Source organism: Panulirus ornatus, chromosome 30 (assembly GCF_036320965.1).
Source record: "Panulirus ornatus isolate Po-2019 chromosome 30, ASM3632096v1, whole genome shotgun sequence".
Taxonomy (NCBI): Eukaryota; Metazoa; Arthropoda; class Malacostraca; order Decapoda; family Palinuridae; genus Panulirus; species Panulirus ornatus.
In genome coordinates this window covers 11992553-12008836 of record NC_092253.1, presented here as the reverse complement: position 1 = coordinate 12008836, position 16284 = coordinate 11992553, and the positions used below count along the sequence as shown (strand labels likewise).

The 16284-nt window shown below is 39.7% G+C and overlaps 2 protein-coding genes across 2 annotated transcripts in view; one reads left to right on the top strand and one right to left on the bottom strand.

Moving 5' to 3' along the window:
* LOC139758274 (probable glutamate receptor) overlaps positions 1–16284 on the bottom strand; it is a 355157-nt gene that overhangs the window by 219456 nt on the left and 119417 nt on the right. The window lies entirely within an intron of this gene.
* LOC139758244 (probable glutamate receptor) overlaps positions 15962–16284 on the top strand; it is a 30436-nt gene continuing 30113 nt past the window's right edge. The window contains exon 1 of the mRNA XM_071679455.1: positions 15962–15994. Within this exon, the coding sequence (XP_071535556.1) occupies positions 15962–15994 (33 nt within the window). The remainder of the gene's footprint in view (positions 15995–16284) is intronic.

Sequence of the window (16284 nt, the reverse complement as noted above, 5' to 3'; positions counted from 1 at the left end):
TGGAGAGAATGAGTGAGGAAAGATTGACCAAGAGGATATATGTGTCGGAGGTGGAGGGAACGAGGAGAAGAGGGAGACCAAATTGGAGGTGGAAAGATGGAGTGAAAAAGATTTTGTGTGATCGGGGCCTGAACATGCAGGAGGGTGAAAGGAGGGCAAGGAATAGAGTGAGTTGGAGCGATGTGCTATAGAGGGGTTGACGTGCTGTCAGTGGATTGAGTCGGGGCATGTGAAGCGTCTGGGGTAAACCATGGAAAGCTGTGTAGGTATGTATATTTGCGTGTGTGGACGTGTGTATGTACATGTGTATGGGGGGGGGGGTTGGGCCATTTCTTTCGTCTGTTTCCTTGCGCTACCTCGCAAACGCGGGAGACAGCGACAAAGTATAAAAAAAAAAAAAAATATATATATATATATATATATATATATATATATATATATATATATATATATATATATATATATATATATATGTTATCCCTGGGGATAGGGGAGAAAGAATACTTCCCACGTACACATATATAAACATAAAGTCATTAAGACAAGAGAACAAACGGGAACGTCGGTGAAGGAGGGTAATGGGGAGGTAATTATAAGTAGTGGTGAAATGAGAAGGAGGTAGAAAGAGTATTTTAAAGATTCGTTGAATGTGTTTATGTAGGAGTTGCAGATATACGGTGTTTTGGTCGAGATGGTGTACAAGGTGAGAGAGTCAGGGAGAATGGCTTGGTAAACAGACGAGAGGTAGTGAAAGGTTTGCGAAGGATGAAAGCAGGCAAGTCTGCGGGGTTGGACAGTATTCCTATGGAATTTATGAAAAATAGGGGGTGACTGTGCTCTTGACGGGTTGTTGAGGATATTCAATACACGTATGGTTCGTGGTGAAGTGCCTGAGGATTGGCGGGATACATGCATAATGCCATTTTACGAAGGCAAAGGGGATAAAGGTGAACGTTCAGATTAGAGAATTATAGGTTTGCTGAGTATTCCTAGGAATCTATATGGAAGGGTATTGACTGAGATGGTAGAGGCATGTAAAGAGTATCAGACTGAGGAAGAGCATTGTTGTTTCAGAAGTGGTAGAGGATGTTTGGATCAGGTGTTTGCTTTGAAGAATGTATGTGAGAAATACCTAGAAAAACTGATGGATATTCTTGTAGAATTTATGGATCTGGAGAATACGTATGATAGAGTTGATAGATATGCTCTTTGAAAGGTATTAAGAGTATATGGTGTGGGAGGTGAGTTGCTTCAAGCAGTGAAAAGTTTTTGTTAAGAATGTAAGGCAGGTGTGCGAGTAAGAAAAGAGGAAAGTGATTGGTTCCCAGTGAAGGTTGGTTTTCGGTAGGAGTGCGTGATGTTTCCATGGTTATTTAATTTGCTGGGGTTGTTTGGGAGGTAAATGCAAGAGGTTTCATGAGAGGGGCATGTATGCAGTCTTTTACGGATAAGAGGGCTTGGGAAGTGAGTCAGTTGTTCGCTAATGATACAACGCTGGTAGCTGATTTGGGTGAGAAACTGCAGAAGTTGTTGAAGGACTTTGGTAAAGTTTGCGAAACAAGAAAGCTGTGAATATATATGAGGAAGAACAGGGTTATGAGGTTCAGTACGGTTAAGGGACAGGTTAATTGGGAGGTAAGTTTGTATGGAGAAATACTGGAGGAAGTGAAGTGCTTTAGATATCTGGGAGGGGATTTAGCATTTGATGGAAACATGACAGCGGAAGTGAGTCATAGGGTAGGAAAGGGAGCATATCGCTCTTACCCTTTCATTATTTACTCGATCAAACCACCTCACGTCACGTATTCTACTCAAACATTTCATTTCCAACACATCCACACTCCTCCGCACAACACTATCTATAGACCACGCCTCAAAACCATATAATATTGTTGGAACCACTGTTCCTTGAAACATACCCATTTTTGCTTTCCGAGATGATTTTCTCGCCTGCAACACATTTTAAACGCTCTCAGAACTTTCGCCCCCTCCCCCACCTTGTGACTCATTTCCGCTTCCATGTTTCCATCCGCTACCAAATTCACTTTCTGATATTTAAAACACTTCGCTTCCTCCAGTTTTTCTCCATTCAAACTTACCTCCTAATTGACTTGTCCCTCAACCCTACTATACCTAATAATCTTGCTCTTATTCACATTTACTCTCAGGTTTCTTCTTTCACACACTTTACTTAACTCAATCCCCAGCTTCTGCAGCTTCTCACCCGAATCAGCCATCATCGCTGAATCAGCAGCGAACAACAACTGACCCACTTCCCAAGCCCTGTCTTCCATGACAGAATGCCTACTTGCCCTTCTATCCAAAACTCTTGCATTCACCTCCCTAACAAACCAAACAATAAATAAATCAAACAACCATGGAGACATCGCGTCCCTTTTAGTCGCCTTCTACGACACGTAAGGAATGCTTGGGAAGTATTCTTTCTCCTCTATCCCCAGATATATATATATATATATATATATATATATTATATATATATATATATATATATATATATATATATATATATATATATATATATATATATATATATATATATATATAAATTTCTTTTTCTTTCATACTATTCGCCATTTCCCGCATTAGCGAGGTAGCATTAAGAACAAAGGACTGAGCCTCTAAGAGAATATCCTCACCTGGCCCCATTCCCTGTTACTTCTTTTGAAAAAAAAGAAAAAAAAAAAGAGAGGAGAGGATTTCCAGCCACCTGCTCCCTTCCCTTTTAGTCTCCTTCTACGACACGCAGGGAATACATGAGAAGTATTCTTTCTCCCCAATCAGTGAAGAGGGGTAATGGGGAGGTGATAACAAGTAGTGGTGATGTGAGGAGGAGATGGAGTGAGTATTTTGAAGGTTTGTTGAATGTGTTTGATGTTAGAGTGGCAGATATAGGGTGTTTGGGTCGAGGTGGTGTGCAAAGTGATAGGGTTAGGGAAAATGATTTGGTAAATAAAGAAAAAGTAGTAAAACCTTTGCGGAAGATGAAAGCCGGCAAGGCAGCAGGTTTGGATGGTATTGCAGTTGAATTTATTAAAAAAGTGGGTGACGATATTGTTGACTGGTTGGTAAGGTTATTTAATGTATGTATGATTCATGGTGAGGTGCCTGAGGATTGGCGGAATGCTTGCATAGTGCCATTGCACAAAGGCAAAGAGGATGAGAGTGAGTGCTCAAATTACAGAGGTATAAGTTTGTTGAGTATTCCTTGTAAATTATATTGGAGGGTATTGATTGAGAGGGTGAAGGCATGTACAGAGCATCAGATTAGGGAAGAGCAGTGTGGTTTCAGAAGTGGTAGAGGATGTGTGGATCAGGTGTTTGCTTTGAAGAATGTATGTGGGTATTACTTTGAAAAGCAAATGGATTTGTATGTAGTTTATATGGGTCTGGAGAAGGCATATGATAGAGCTGATAGAGATGCTCTGTGGAAGATATTAAGAGTATACGGTGTGGGAGGTAAGTTGTTGGAAGCAGTGAAAAGTTTTTATCGAGGATGTAAGGCATATGTACGAGTAGGAAGAGAGGAAAGTGACTGGTTCTCAGTGAATGTTGGTTTGCGGAGGGGGTGCGCGATGTCTCCATGGTTGTTTATATTGTTTATGGATGGGGTTGTTAGGGAAATGAATGCAAGTGTATTGAAAAGAGGGGCAAGTATGCAGTCTAATGTGGATGAGAAAGCTTGTGAAGTGAGTCAGTTGCTGTTCGCTGATGATACAGTGCTGGTGGCTGATTCGGGATACAAACTGCAGAAGCTGGTTACTGACTTTGGTAAAGTGTGTGAAAAAAAGAAAGCTGAGAGTAAATGTGAATAAGAGCAATGTCTGAGGGACAAGTCAACTGGGAGGTAAGTTTGAATGGAGAAAAACTGGAAGAAGTGAAGTTTTTTAGATATCTGGGAGTGGATTTGGTAGCGGATGGAACCATGGAAGCGGAAGTGAATCATAGGGTGGGAGAGAGGGTGAAAGTTCTTGGAGCGTTGGAAAATGTATGGAAGTCGAGAACGTTATCTTGGAGAGCAAAATTGGGTATGTTTGAAGGAATAGTGGTTCCAATAATGTAATTTGGTTGCGAGGCGTGGGCTATAGATAGAGTCGTGCGTAGGAGGGTGGATGTGCTGGAAATGAGATGTTTGAGGACAATGTGTAGTGTGAGGTGGTTTGGTCGAGTAAGTGATGAAAGTGTAAGATAGTTGTGTGGTAATAAAAAGAGTGTGGTTTAGAGAGCAGAAGAGGGTGTTTTGAAATGGTTTGGTCATATGAAGCGAATTAGTGAGGAATGATTGACAAAGAGGATATATGTGTGAGAGGTGGAGGGAACGAGGAAAAGTGGGAGACCAAATTGGAGGTGGAAAGATAGAGTGAAAAAGATTTTGAGTGATCGGGGCCTGAATATGCAGGAGGGTGATAGGCGTGCAAGGAATAGAGTGAATTGGAACGATGTGGTATACCGGGGTCTACGTGCCCTCAATGGATTGAACCAGGGCATGTGAAGCGTCTGGGTTAAACCATGGAAAGTTATTTGTAGCCTGGATGTGGAAAGGGAGCTGTGGTTTCGGTGCATTATACATGACAGCTTGAGACTGAGTTTGAGGGAATATGGCCTTTGTTGGCTTTTCCTGTGCTAACTCGCGCACATGCGGCGGCAGGGGGTTGTCATTTCATCTGTAGCGGGGTGGCGACGGGAATGAATAAGGGCAGACAGTATGGATTATGTACGTGTGTCTATATGGATATCTTTGTGTGTGTATATATATAAGTATACGTTGAGATGCCTAGGTATGTATATGTGCGAGTGTGGACGTGAATGTATATACATGTGTATGTAGGTGGGTTGGGCCATTCTTTCGTCTTTTTCCTTGCGATACCTTGCTAACGCGGGAGACAGCGATAAAGTGTAATATATATATATATATATATATATATATATATATATATATATATATATCCCTGGGGATAGGAAAGAAAGAATACTTCCCACGCATTCCTCACGTGTCGTAGAGGGCGACTAAGGGGGACGGGAGCGGGGGACCAGAAACCCTCCCCTCCTTGTATCTTAACTTTCTAAAAGGGGAAACAGAAGGAGTCACGCGAGGAGTGCTCATCCTCCTCGAAGGCTCAGATTGGGGTGTCTAAATGTGTGTGGATGTAATCAAGATGAGAAAAAAGGAGAGACAGGTAGTATGTTTGAGGAAAGGAACCTGGATGTTTTGGCATTGAGTGAAACGAAGCTCAAGGATAAAGGGGAAGAGTGGTTTAGGAATGTCTTGAGAGTAAAGTCAGGGGTTAGTGAGAGGACAAGAGCAAGGGAAGGAGTAGCACTACTCCTGAATCAGGAGTTGTGGGAGTATGTGATAGAGTGTAAGAAAGTAAATTCTAGATTGATATGGGTAAAACTGAAAGTTGATGGAGAGAGATGGGTGATTATTGGTGCATATGCACCTGTGCATGAGAAGAAAGATCATGAGAGGCAAGTGCTTTGGGAGCAGCTGAATGAGTGTGTTAGTGGTTTTGATGCACAAGAGCGGGTTATAGTGATGGATGATTTGAATGCAAAGTAGAGTAATGTGGCAGTTGAGGGAATAATTGGTATACATGGAGTGTTCAGTGTTGTAAATGGAAATGGTGAAGAGCTTGTAGATTTATGTGCTGAAAAAGGACTGGTGATTGGGAATAGCTGGTTTTAAAAACCGAGATATACATAAGTATACGTATGTAATTAGGAGAGATGGCCAGAGAGCGTTATTGGATTACGTGTTAATTGATAGACGCACGAAAGAGAGACTTTTGGATGTTAATGTGCTGAGAGGTGCAACTGGAGGGATGTTTGATCATTATCTTGTGGAGGCGAAGGTGAAGATTTATGGGGGTTTTCAGAAAAGAAGAGAGAATGTCGGGGTGAAGAGAGTGGTGAGAGTAAGTGAGCTTGGGAAGGAGACTTGTGTGAGGAAGTACCAGGAGAGACTGAGTACAGAATGGAAAAAGGTGAGAACAAAGGAGGTAAGGGGAGTGGGGGAGGAATGGGATGTATTTAGGGAAGCAGTGATGGCTTGCGCAAAAGATGCTTGTGGCATGAGAAACGTGGGAGGTGGGTTGATTAGAAAAGGTAGTGAGTGGTGGGATGAAGAAGTAAGATTATTAGTGAAAGAGAAGAGAGAAGCATTTGGACGATTTTTGCAGGGAAAAAATGCAAATGAGTGGGAGAGGTAAAACAGAAAGAGGAAGGACGTCAAGAGAAAGGTGCAAGAGGTGAAAAAGAGGGCAAATGAGAGCTGGGGTGAGAGAGTATCATTAAATTTCAGGGAGAATAAAAAGATGTTTGGAAAGAGGTAAATAAAGTGCGTAAGACAAGGGAGCAAATGGGAACTTTAGTGAAGGGGGCTAATGGGGAGGTGATAACAAGTAGTGGTGATGTGAAAAGGAGATGGAGTGAGTATTTTTAAGGTTTGTTGAATGTGTTTGATGATAGAGTGGCAGATATAGGGTGTTTTGGTCGAGGTGGTATGGAAAGTGAGAGGGTTAGGGAAAATGATTTGGTAAATAGAGAAGAGGTAGTAAAAGCTTTACGGAAGATGAAAGACGGCAAGGTCGCAGGTTTGGATGGTATTGCAGTGGAATTTATTAAAAAAGGGGGTGACAGTATTGTTGACTGGTTGGTAAGGTTATTTAATGTATGTGTGATTCATAATGAGGTGCCTATTGATTGCCGGAATGCTTGCATAGTGCCATTGTACAAAGGCAAAGGGGATAAGAGTGAGTGCTCAAATTACAGAGGTATAAGTTTGTTGAGTATTCCTGGTAAATTGTATGGGAGGGTATTGATTGAGAGGGTGAAAGCATTTACATAGCATCAGATTGGGGAAGAGCAGTGTGGTTTCAGAAGTGGTAGAGGATGTGTGGATCAGGTGTTTGCTTTGAAGGATGTACGTGAGAAATACTTAGAAAACAAATGGATTTTATGTAGCATTTATGTATCTGGAGAAGGCATATGATAGAGTTGATAGAGATGCTCTGTGGAAGGTTTTAAGAATATATGGTGTGGGAGGCAAGTTGTTAGAAGCAGTGAAAAGTTTTTATCGAGGATGTAAGGCATTTGTACGTGTACGAAGAGAGGAAAGTGATTGGTTCTCAGTGAATGTAGGTTTGCGGCTGGGGTGTGTGATGTCTCCTTGGTTGTTTAATTTGTTTATGGATTGGGTTGTTAGGGAGGTGAATGCAAGAGTTTTGGAAAGAGGGGCAAGTATGCAGTCTGTTGTGGGTGAGAGAGTTTGGGAAGTGAGTCAGTTGTTGTTCGCTGATGATACAGCGCTGGTGGCTGATTCATGTAAGAAACTGCAGAAGCTGGTGACTGAGTTTGGTAAAGTGTTTGAAAGAAGAAAGTTAAGAGTAAATGTGAATAAGAGCAAGGTTATTAGGTACAGTAGGGTTGAGGGTCAAGTCGATTGGGAGGTAAGTTTGAATGGAGAAAAACTGGAGGAAGTGAAGTGTTTTAGATATCTGGGAGTGGATCTGGCAGCGGATTGAACCATGGAAGTGGAAGTGTATCATAGGATGGGGAAGGGTGCGAAAATCCTGGGAGCATTGAAGAATGTTTGGAAGTCGAGAACATTATCTCGGAAAGCAAAAATGGGTATGTTTGGAGGAATAGTGGTTCCAACAATGTTGTATGGTTGCGAGACGTGGGCTATGGATAGAGTTGTGCGCAGGAGGGTGGATGTGCTGGAAATGAGATGTTTGAGGACAATGTGTGGTGTGAGGTGCTTTGATCGAGTAAGTAATGTAAAGGTAAGAGAGATGTGCGTAAATAAAAAGAGTGTGGTTGAGAGAGCAGAAGAGGGTGTTTTGAAATGGTTTGGTCACATGGAGAGAATGGATGAGGAAAGATTGACCAAGAGGATATATGTGTCAGAGGTGGAGGTAACGAGGAGGAGTGGGAGACCAAATTTTAGGTGGAAGGATGAAGTGAAAAAGATTTTGAGTGATCGGGGCCTGAACATGCAGGAGGGTGAAAGGCGTGCAAGGAATAGAGTGAATTGGAACGATATGGTATACTGGGGTCGACGTGCTGTCAATGGATTGAACCATGGCATGTGAAGCGTCTGGGGTAAACCATGGAAAGTTGTGTGGGGCTTGGATGTGGAAAGGAATCTGTGGTTTCGGTGCATTATTACATGACAGCTAGAGACTGAGTGTGAACGAATGGGGCCTTTGCTGTCTTTTCCTAGCGCTACCTCACACACATGAGGGGGGAGGGGGTTGTTATTCCATGTGTGGCGAGGTGGCGATGGGAACAAATAAAAGCAGACAGTATGAATTATGTACATGTGTATATATGTACATGTCTGTGTGTGTATATATATGTGTACATTGAGATGTATAGGTATGTATATTTGCGTGTGTGGACGTGTATGTATATACATGTGTATGTGGGCGGGTTGGGCCATTCTTTCGTCTGTTTCGTTGCGCTACCTCGTTAACGCGGGAGACAGCGACAAAGCAAAATAAATGAATAAATAATATATATGACAATATCTTTCTGTCCTCAATTCTGGAAAAAGGAGGCTTCAGGACAAAAGTAAATCAAGCTTATACCAAAACTGTCAGTACATATGGACGGTCGATACTAATGGTTAATTCAAATGTAGATGGGAGTTGTGGACATCAAATGGCAGTTTCCTTGCACCAATGATTATTATCGATGATTCTTAGTACAACGACGTAGGCTATTGATACCTGCAGTAGATATTTGTTCATATGTTGGACGTTGTTTTTGCTAAAAATGTACATTTATTCGTATGAGAGTTATCTTAATATTAGAGACTTTACGGGTTCATGGTTTTGGCTTTTTTCCAATTATCCCTTTATTGTCTTTTCAATCTGTAGCATCCGTTCTGAAGAATCTAATTACTGTTGCACTATACCTTTCATCAGTATTCGTGGTATTACTGTGGTGCCGCTTGTAAGGCTATCCGTGGTAGCATGATCATTGAGGAAACAGTTATCGCTGATGATATGGAACCACAGGTTTAAAGATGCTCTTTACCAACTGCAAGAACTTGAAGCTTTCCTCCATTTTTTCCCACTAAGTTTTTCACTGAGAAATATATTTGAGAAACAGTTTCCATGATCGTAGAAAACATCCTTTTACTTCAATGTTATTAATGGAAACACATGTGCAAATATCAACGAAAATTTAACAATTAAAACCACAAACGCAAGATGCTAGTATCAAAACTCCTCTTTTCCTTTTCTCTTTTGCATATTATTTGCAACATTTGTTTATAAATATATGTATCATATTAGTGCATTCTCGAAAATATATTCATTCTAGGAAAAAAAAAACTGACAAATCATTCCGTGGATATAATTTTTGTCCCAATAATTTTAGTAATTGCTCCCTCACTTAGTCACTTTCCGTTCTGGTCATTTCCTTTTTCGCTAAGCAAATCTGAAACTGCGTTATCATTCTGTTCGTCTTTGCCATAAGTTCGTTGTTCAAAGCTTCAGCTGTGTTTACTGATGGTAATATGAAGATATTCCAGAGAAATGCAATTATCGTGTAAAATCATATTGTTTTCCATTCACTTACTATTTCTAACTGTCTTTCGTGTGTTAGGAATTTCTTAGGCTCGTATTCATAAAGTATTGACTCTATAGATCACATCTGTGGAACTAGCGTTCTACTCCATTTAGCATCATAAATTCTTGATAATGTTATCAAACAGCGGTAATGAATATACCATTTCAAAGCTAAACAGCCACACCATTAACACCATTAAGAGGAACGTTCGTGTATCTTAATATGTGGGGATCATTCATTTTAGTTGTGGTATTGGATACTGGGGGAGTAAAACCATTTCCATATAATTTGATATCTGTTGTTGTTAACATGCAAAAAAAAATACTGGAATGAATATTTCGTTATCAGTTAAGCAGTATTTAACAACGATAGTCTTTAATGGGGGATAAATGCGGTAAAAAGGCTTAGGTGTAATAATCTTTGGTGTAATAACCAAGAAAGTAGGGAATAAGAAAAAATAAAAGAATGTAAAATTTTCTCGTTTTATTGGTAGGACTTTCGAATTTAAAACTAAGGAAATATTCTTTATCTTTCAAGTTAATTGGTCCGTTCCCGTCTAGAGTTCTGAGTTCAAGGTTGGTCACCCTTCTCGAAAAAAGACTTGGAATGGAAAAAATACAGCAGGAAGCTACCAAGATGATTCCCGGACTATAAAACAAATCCTATGAGAATTGACCAAGCGAGTTAGATTTATCTAGCTTAGAAAAGAGAAGGTTAAGAGGTGACCTAATACAAATGCTAAAAATCATCAAAGGCTTTGGTAATCTCGATATAGCACGGTACTTAAGTAATGATTCGTCTAATTTCACTCGTTATAACAAATGCAAACTCGTGGGCAAACGTTTTATCTCGAAGATTGTCAACAAATGGAATGATACATCAATCAAATTGGTTGTGAGCAGTACCATAATATGTTTAAGAATAATCTTGATACTTCAAGTCAAGTTTAAGATTGACATTATTTGCACCACCTTAGTTAAGTGAAAATTTGCAAATATTTCTTTTTGAAACATCAATATGCCTTTCTAAACATACTAAAATTATCTGTGTTTTTGGCATCATTCACTGTCATCAAAAGCTCCAAAAAGATCCAGTGGTCTGTTGCTTTTTTTATTCCTTTGAATTCCTGTTTACTCTTTTGTATTCGCTTACAGCCATAACGTTGGTATATGTGAAAAGAGAAGTTAGTGAGTATCTGTTAATATATTTGATTTTAACCTATGTTTCTGGTCATAGGTAGTGAGAATGGCAGCTGAAACGTCTAAGTTGATTCTTCTGGCATTACTTGTCTTACTGGTTGTAGCAAAGTTGCCTCTCCCTCATAGTAAGTAGGCAGTTTTGGTCGCAGTAATACAGATACTTTAGTCTTAATATTATCGATCCAGCTAAGTCCAACGCTGAACAATATATTCTTCAGTACGTAAAAAAAGAATTTTCTTTTCTAGATATAAGTAAAATCTATATCACATATTCAAATAGCCACATTATTATATTCATATGTATGGAAATAGTGAAGAGGTTGTGGATTTATGTGCTGAAAAAAGGCTAGTGATTGGGAATACCTGACTTAAAAAGATATGTACATAAGTATACGTACGTGAGTAGGAGAGATGGTCAGAGGGCATTATTGGATTACGTGTTAATTGATAGGCGTGTTAAAGAAAGACTTTTGGATGTTATTGTGCTGAGAGGGGCGGCTGGAGGGATGTTTGATTACTGTCTCGTGGAGGCGAAGGTGAAGATTTGTAGAGATTTTCAGAAAAGAAAAGAAAATATTTTGAGAAGAGAGTGATAAGAAAAAGTGAACTTGGAAAGGACACTACTCCTGAAGCAGGAGTTGTGGAAGTGTGCCATAGAGTGTATGAAAGAAATTCTAGATTAATGTGGGTAAAAATGAAAGTAGATGGAGAGAGATGGGTGATTACTGATATTATGTAGTCATGAGAAGAAAGATCGTGAGAGGCAAGTGTTTTGGGAGCAACTGAGTGAGTGTGTCAGCAGCTTTGATGCAAGACAACAGGTATTTGTGATTGATGATTTAAATGCGAAGGTGAGTAATGTCGCAGCTTAGGGTATAATTGGTTCACATGGTGTATTCAGTGTTGTGGATGGAAATGGCAAAGAGCTTATGGCTTTGTGTCCAGATAAAAAGACTGGTGTTTGGGAATACCTGGTTTAAAAAGAAAAATATCCATAAGTATACCTATGTGAGTAGAAGAGATGGTCAAAGGGCATTATTGGATTAGGTGATAATTCATAGGTGTGTAAAAGAGAGTCTTTTGGATCTTAATGTGCTGAGAGAGGCAGCTGGAGGGATGTCCGATCACTATCTTCAGGAGGCGAAGGTGAAATTCGAAGAGGGTTTCAGAAACGAAGAGAGAATGTTCTGTAGAAGAGAGTGGTAAGAATAAGTGAACTTGGAAAGGAGACTTGTGTGAGGAAATACCATGAGGGATTTAGTGTTGAATGGCAAAAGGTGAGAGAAAATGACGTTAAGGAAGTGTGGGTGAGGAGCGGAATATATTAAGGGAAGCAGTGATGGCATGTGCATAAGGTGCACGTCGCTTGAGAAACGTGGGAAGTGGGCAGATGAGAAAGGGTAGGGAGTTGTGGGATGAAGTAATGTTTTTAGTGAGAGAAATGAGAGGCGTTTAGACGATACAAACAAAGAAGGAATGCATATCACTGAGAGATGTGTAAAAGAATGGGAAAGGAGGTGAAGAGGGAGATGGAAGTATTGAAATTGCTCGCAAAAGATAGTTGGGGTGAGAAAATACTATTAGATTTTAGGGAAAATAACAACATGCTTTGGAAGGAGGTAAATAGCTTGCGTAAGACAAGAGAACAAATGGGAACATCGGTGAGAGGGGCAAGGGGAAGTAATAAGAGTTAGTGATGAAGTGAGAAAGAGATGGAGTGAGTATTTTGAAGGTTTGTCGCATGAGTTTGATGATAGAGTGGCAGATGTAGGGTGTTTTGGTCGAGATGGTTTGATTAGGGAGAATGATTTGGTTAAGAGACAAGAAGTAGTTAAAAGCTTTGAGGAAGATAAAATCCGGCAAGGCAGTGGATTGGATGGTACTGCATTAGAATTTATACAGAAAGGGGGTGATTGTGTTGTTGACTGCTTGGTAAAGATATTCGGTGTATGTATGGATCAGAGTGAAGTGCCTGAGGATTGGCGGAATGTATGTATAGTGCCAGTGGGCAATTACAAACGGGATAAAGGTGAGTGTGGAAAGCACAGAGACATAAGTATGTTGAGTATTCATGGGAAGTTGTAAGGGAGGGCATTGACTGGGAGGGTGAAGGTATGTTCATTGTCAGATTAAGGAGGAACAGTGTGGTTTCAGAAATGATAGAGAATGTGTGGATCAAGTGTTTGCTTTGAAGAATGTGAGTGACAAATACTTAGAAAAACTGAGGGATTTGTATAAAGCATTCATGGATCTGGAAAAGGCATATGCTAGGGTTGATAGAGATGCTTTGTGGAAAGTCTTAAGAGTATATGGTGAGGGAGGTTGGCTGCTGGAAGAAATGAAAAGTTTTACCAAGGATGCAAGGTACTTGCTCGAGTAGGAAAAGAGGAGATTGATTGGTTCCCAGTGAAGGTCGATCTCCGGCAGGGGTGTGATGTCCCTAATTTTGTTTAATTTGTTTAAGGATGGAAGGTTAGGGACGTAAGTGCTAGATTTTTGGGGAGGGGCGGATATGCAGTCTGTTAGGATGACAGGGCCTGGGAAGTGAGTCAGTTGCTGTTGGCCGATGATACAGATATGGTGGCTGATTGGAGTGAGAAACTGTGTTACTGACAGAATTTGGAAAGGTGTGTGAAAGGAGAAAGTTGAGAGTAAGAGGAAATACGAGCAGGGTTATCAAGTTCAGTAGAGTTAGAAACATTGGAAGAAGTGAAGTCTTTTAGATATCTGGGAGTAGACTTAGCAACGTATGGAACCATGGAAGTGTGAATGAATAACAGAATTGGGGAGGGAAAAAGCTTTTTAGAGCGATGAGGAATGTGTGGAACAGAAAAACGTTATCACAGACAGAACCAATGGTATGTTTGATGGAATAGTAGTTCCAACAATGTTATATGGTTGCGAGGCATAGGCTATAAAGTCTTGTACGGATGTATATATGTGTATATATATACATATATATATATATATATATATATATATATATATATATATATATATATATATATATATATATATATATATATATATATATATACATATATATATATATATATATATATATATATATATATATATATATATATATATTCATTTATTCATTAATCTATTTTGTATTTCCTTTACTTTGTCGGTGTCTCCCGCGTTGGCGAGGGAGCGCAAACAATGACTCGAAAGAATGGCCCAACCCACCCACAAACACATGTATATGCATACACGTCCACACATGCAAATATACATACCCATACAACTCAACGTATACACATATATATACACACAGACATACACATATATATATATATATATATATATATATATATATATATATATATATATACATATATATATATATATATATATATATATATATATATATATATATATATATATATATATATATATATATATATATATATATATATATATATATATATAGTTAAGAGTAAATGTGAATAAGAGCAAGGTTATTAGGTACAGTAGGATTGAGGGTCAAGTCAATTGGGAGGTAAGTTTGAATGGAGAAAAACTGGAGGAAGTAAAGTGTTTTAGATATCTGGGAGTGGATCTGGCAGCGGATGGAACCATGGAAGCGGAAGTGAATCATAGGGTGGGGGAGGGGGCGAAAATCCTGGGAGCCTTGAAGAATGTGTGGAAGTCGAGAGCATTATTTCGGAAAGCTAAAATGGGTATGTTTGAAGGAATCGTGGTTCCAACAATGTTGTATGGTTGCGAGGCGTGGGCTATGGATAGAGTTGTGCGTAGGAGGGTGGATGTGCTGGAAATGAGATGTTTGAGGACAATGTGTGGTGTGAGGTGGTTTGATCGAGTGAGTAATGTAAGGGTAAGAGAGATGTGTGGAAATAAAAAGAGCGTGGTTGAGAGAGCAGAAGAGGGTGTTTTGAAATGGTTTTGGGCACATGGAGAGAATGAGTGAGGAAAGATTGACCACGAGGATATATGTGTCGGAGGTGGAGGGAACGAGGAGAAGTGGGAGACCAAATTGGAGTTGGAAAGATGGAGTGAAAAAGATTTTGAGTGATCGGGGCCTGAACATGCAGGAGGGTGAAAGGCGGGCAAGGAATAGAGTGAATTGGATCGATGTGGTATACCGTGGTTGACGTGCTGTCAGTGGATTGAATCAGGGCATGTGAAGCGTCTGGGGTAAACCATGGAAAGCTGTGTTTGGCCTGGATGTGGAAAGGGAGCTGTGGTTTCGGGCATTATTGCATGACAGCTAGAGACTGAGTGTAAACGAATGAGGCCTTTGTTGTCTTTTCCTAGCGCTACCCCGCACACATGAGGGGGGAGGGGGATGGTATTCCATGTGTGGCGAGGTGGCGATGGGAATGAATAAAGGCAGACAGTGTGAATTGTGTGCATGGGTATATATGTATGTGTCTGTGTGTGTGTATATATGTGTACATTGAGATGTATAGGTACGTATATTTGCATGTGTGGACGTGTGTGTATATACATGTGTATGGGGGTGAGTTGGGCCATTTCTTTCGTCTGTTTCCTTGCGCTACCTCGCAAACGCGGGAGACAGCGACAAAGCAAGATAAAATAAAAAATAAAATATTTGTGTATGTATTATATATATATATATATATATATATATATATATATATATATATATATATATATATATATATATATATATATATATATATATATATATATATATATATATATATATATATATATATATATATATATATATATATATATATATATTCAAAGTGCATTTTATCTTGAACTGCAGCGAAACAGGATTCTCCTGGAAAAACTACTGAAGCTATCAATGTTATTCTTGTAACATTGTCACAGCCAAAGTCTTCAGTCTTGCTCATCACAGACGGCATTGACCAGGTAATAATATCTTTGCACTGTATCATTAGAATCCCTCAACACTGACACAAATATGACAATGTAGTGACAATGATATTTTTACAAGCAGGGTTCATCAACGTGTAAAAAAAAAGATTCACCTAAACAGATACATTCTCTCCGGTGCAGGTCGATGATTTAAGAAAGCTACAGGTCCCTGCAGGGATTAGGATACTCGAAGTGGCATTGGATAACCAAGACGTTAACATGACGCATGGTCAGCTTTACTGGGCGGTCGGAGAGGCGCGACTGGTAGGCCACTCCTTAAGTTGCTGCTAATGTCGTATGGTCACTCTCAAATGCTTACTGAGGTATTTAAGCTACTTTTATCGCTGTATGCCACACTCGCATTACTAATCAAGTCCAGTGTTTGGTCTGTCCCAGTACACTCCGATATTGCTACTAACAAGGACTCCTCTCTTTACACTGCCATTTAGGTAAGTTGGCAGGTGACTGCCATATACCTGTCAGCTAGTAGGTAGGTCACAGTAACATCAGTGCTGAAGGGAATTAGTCAACCCTTAAATCGTTTTTCAAATGATCATTTCGCTATTGGTATACAGCTCAGTGGGCACCTGAAAATCACATTTTACTAAAGCGC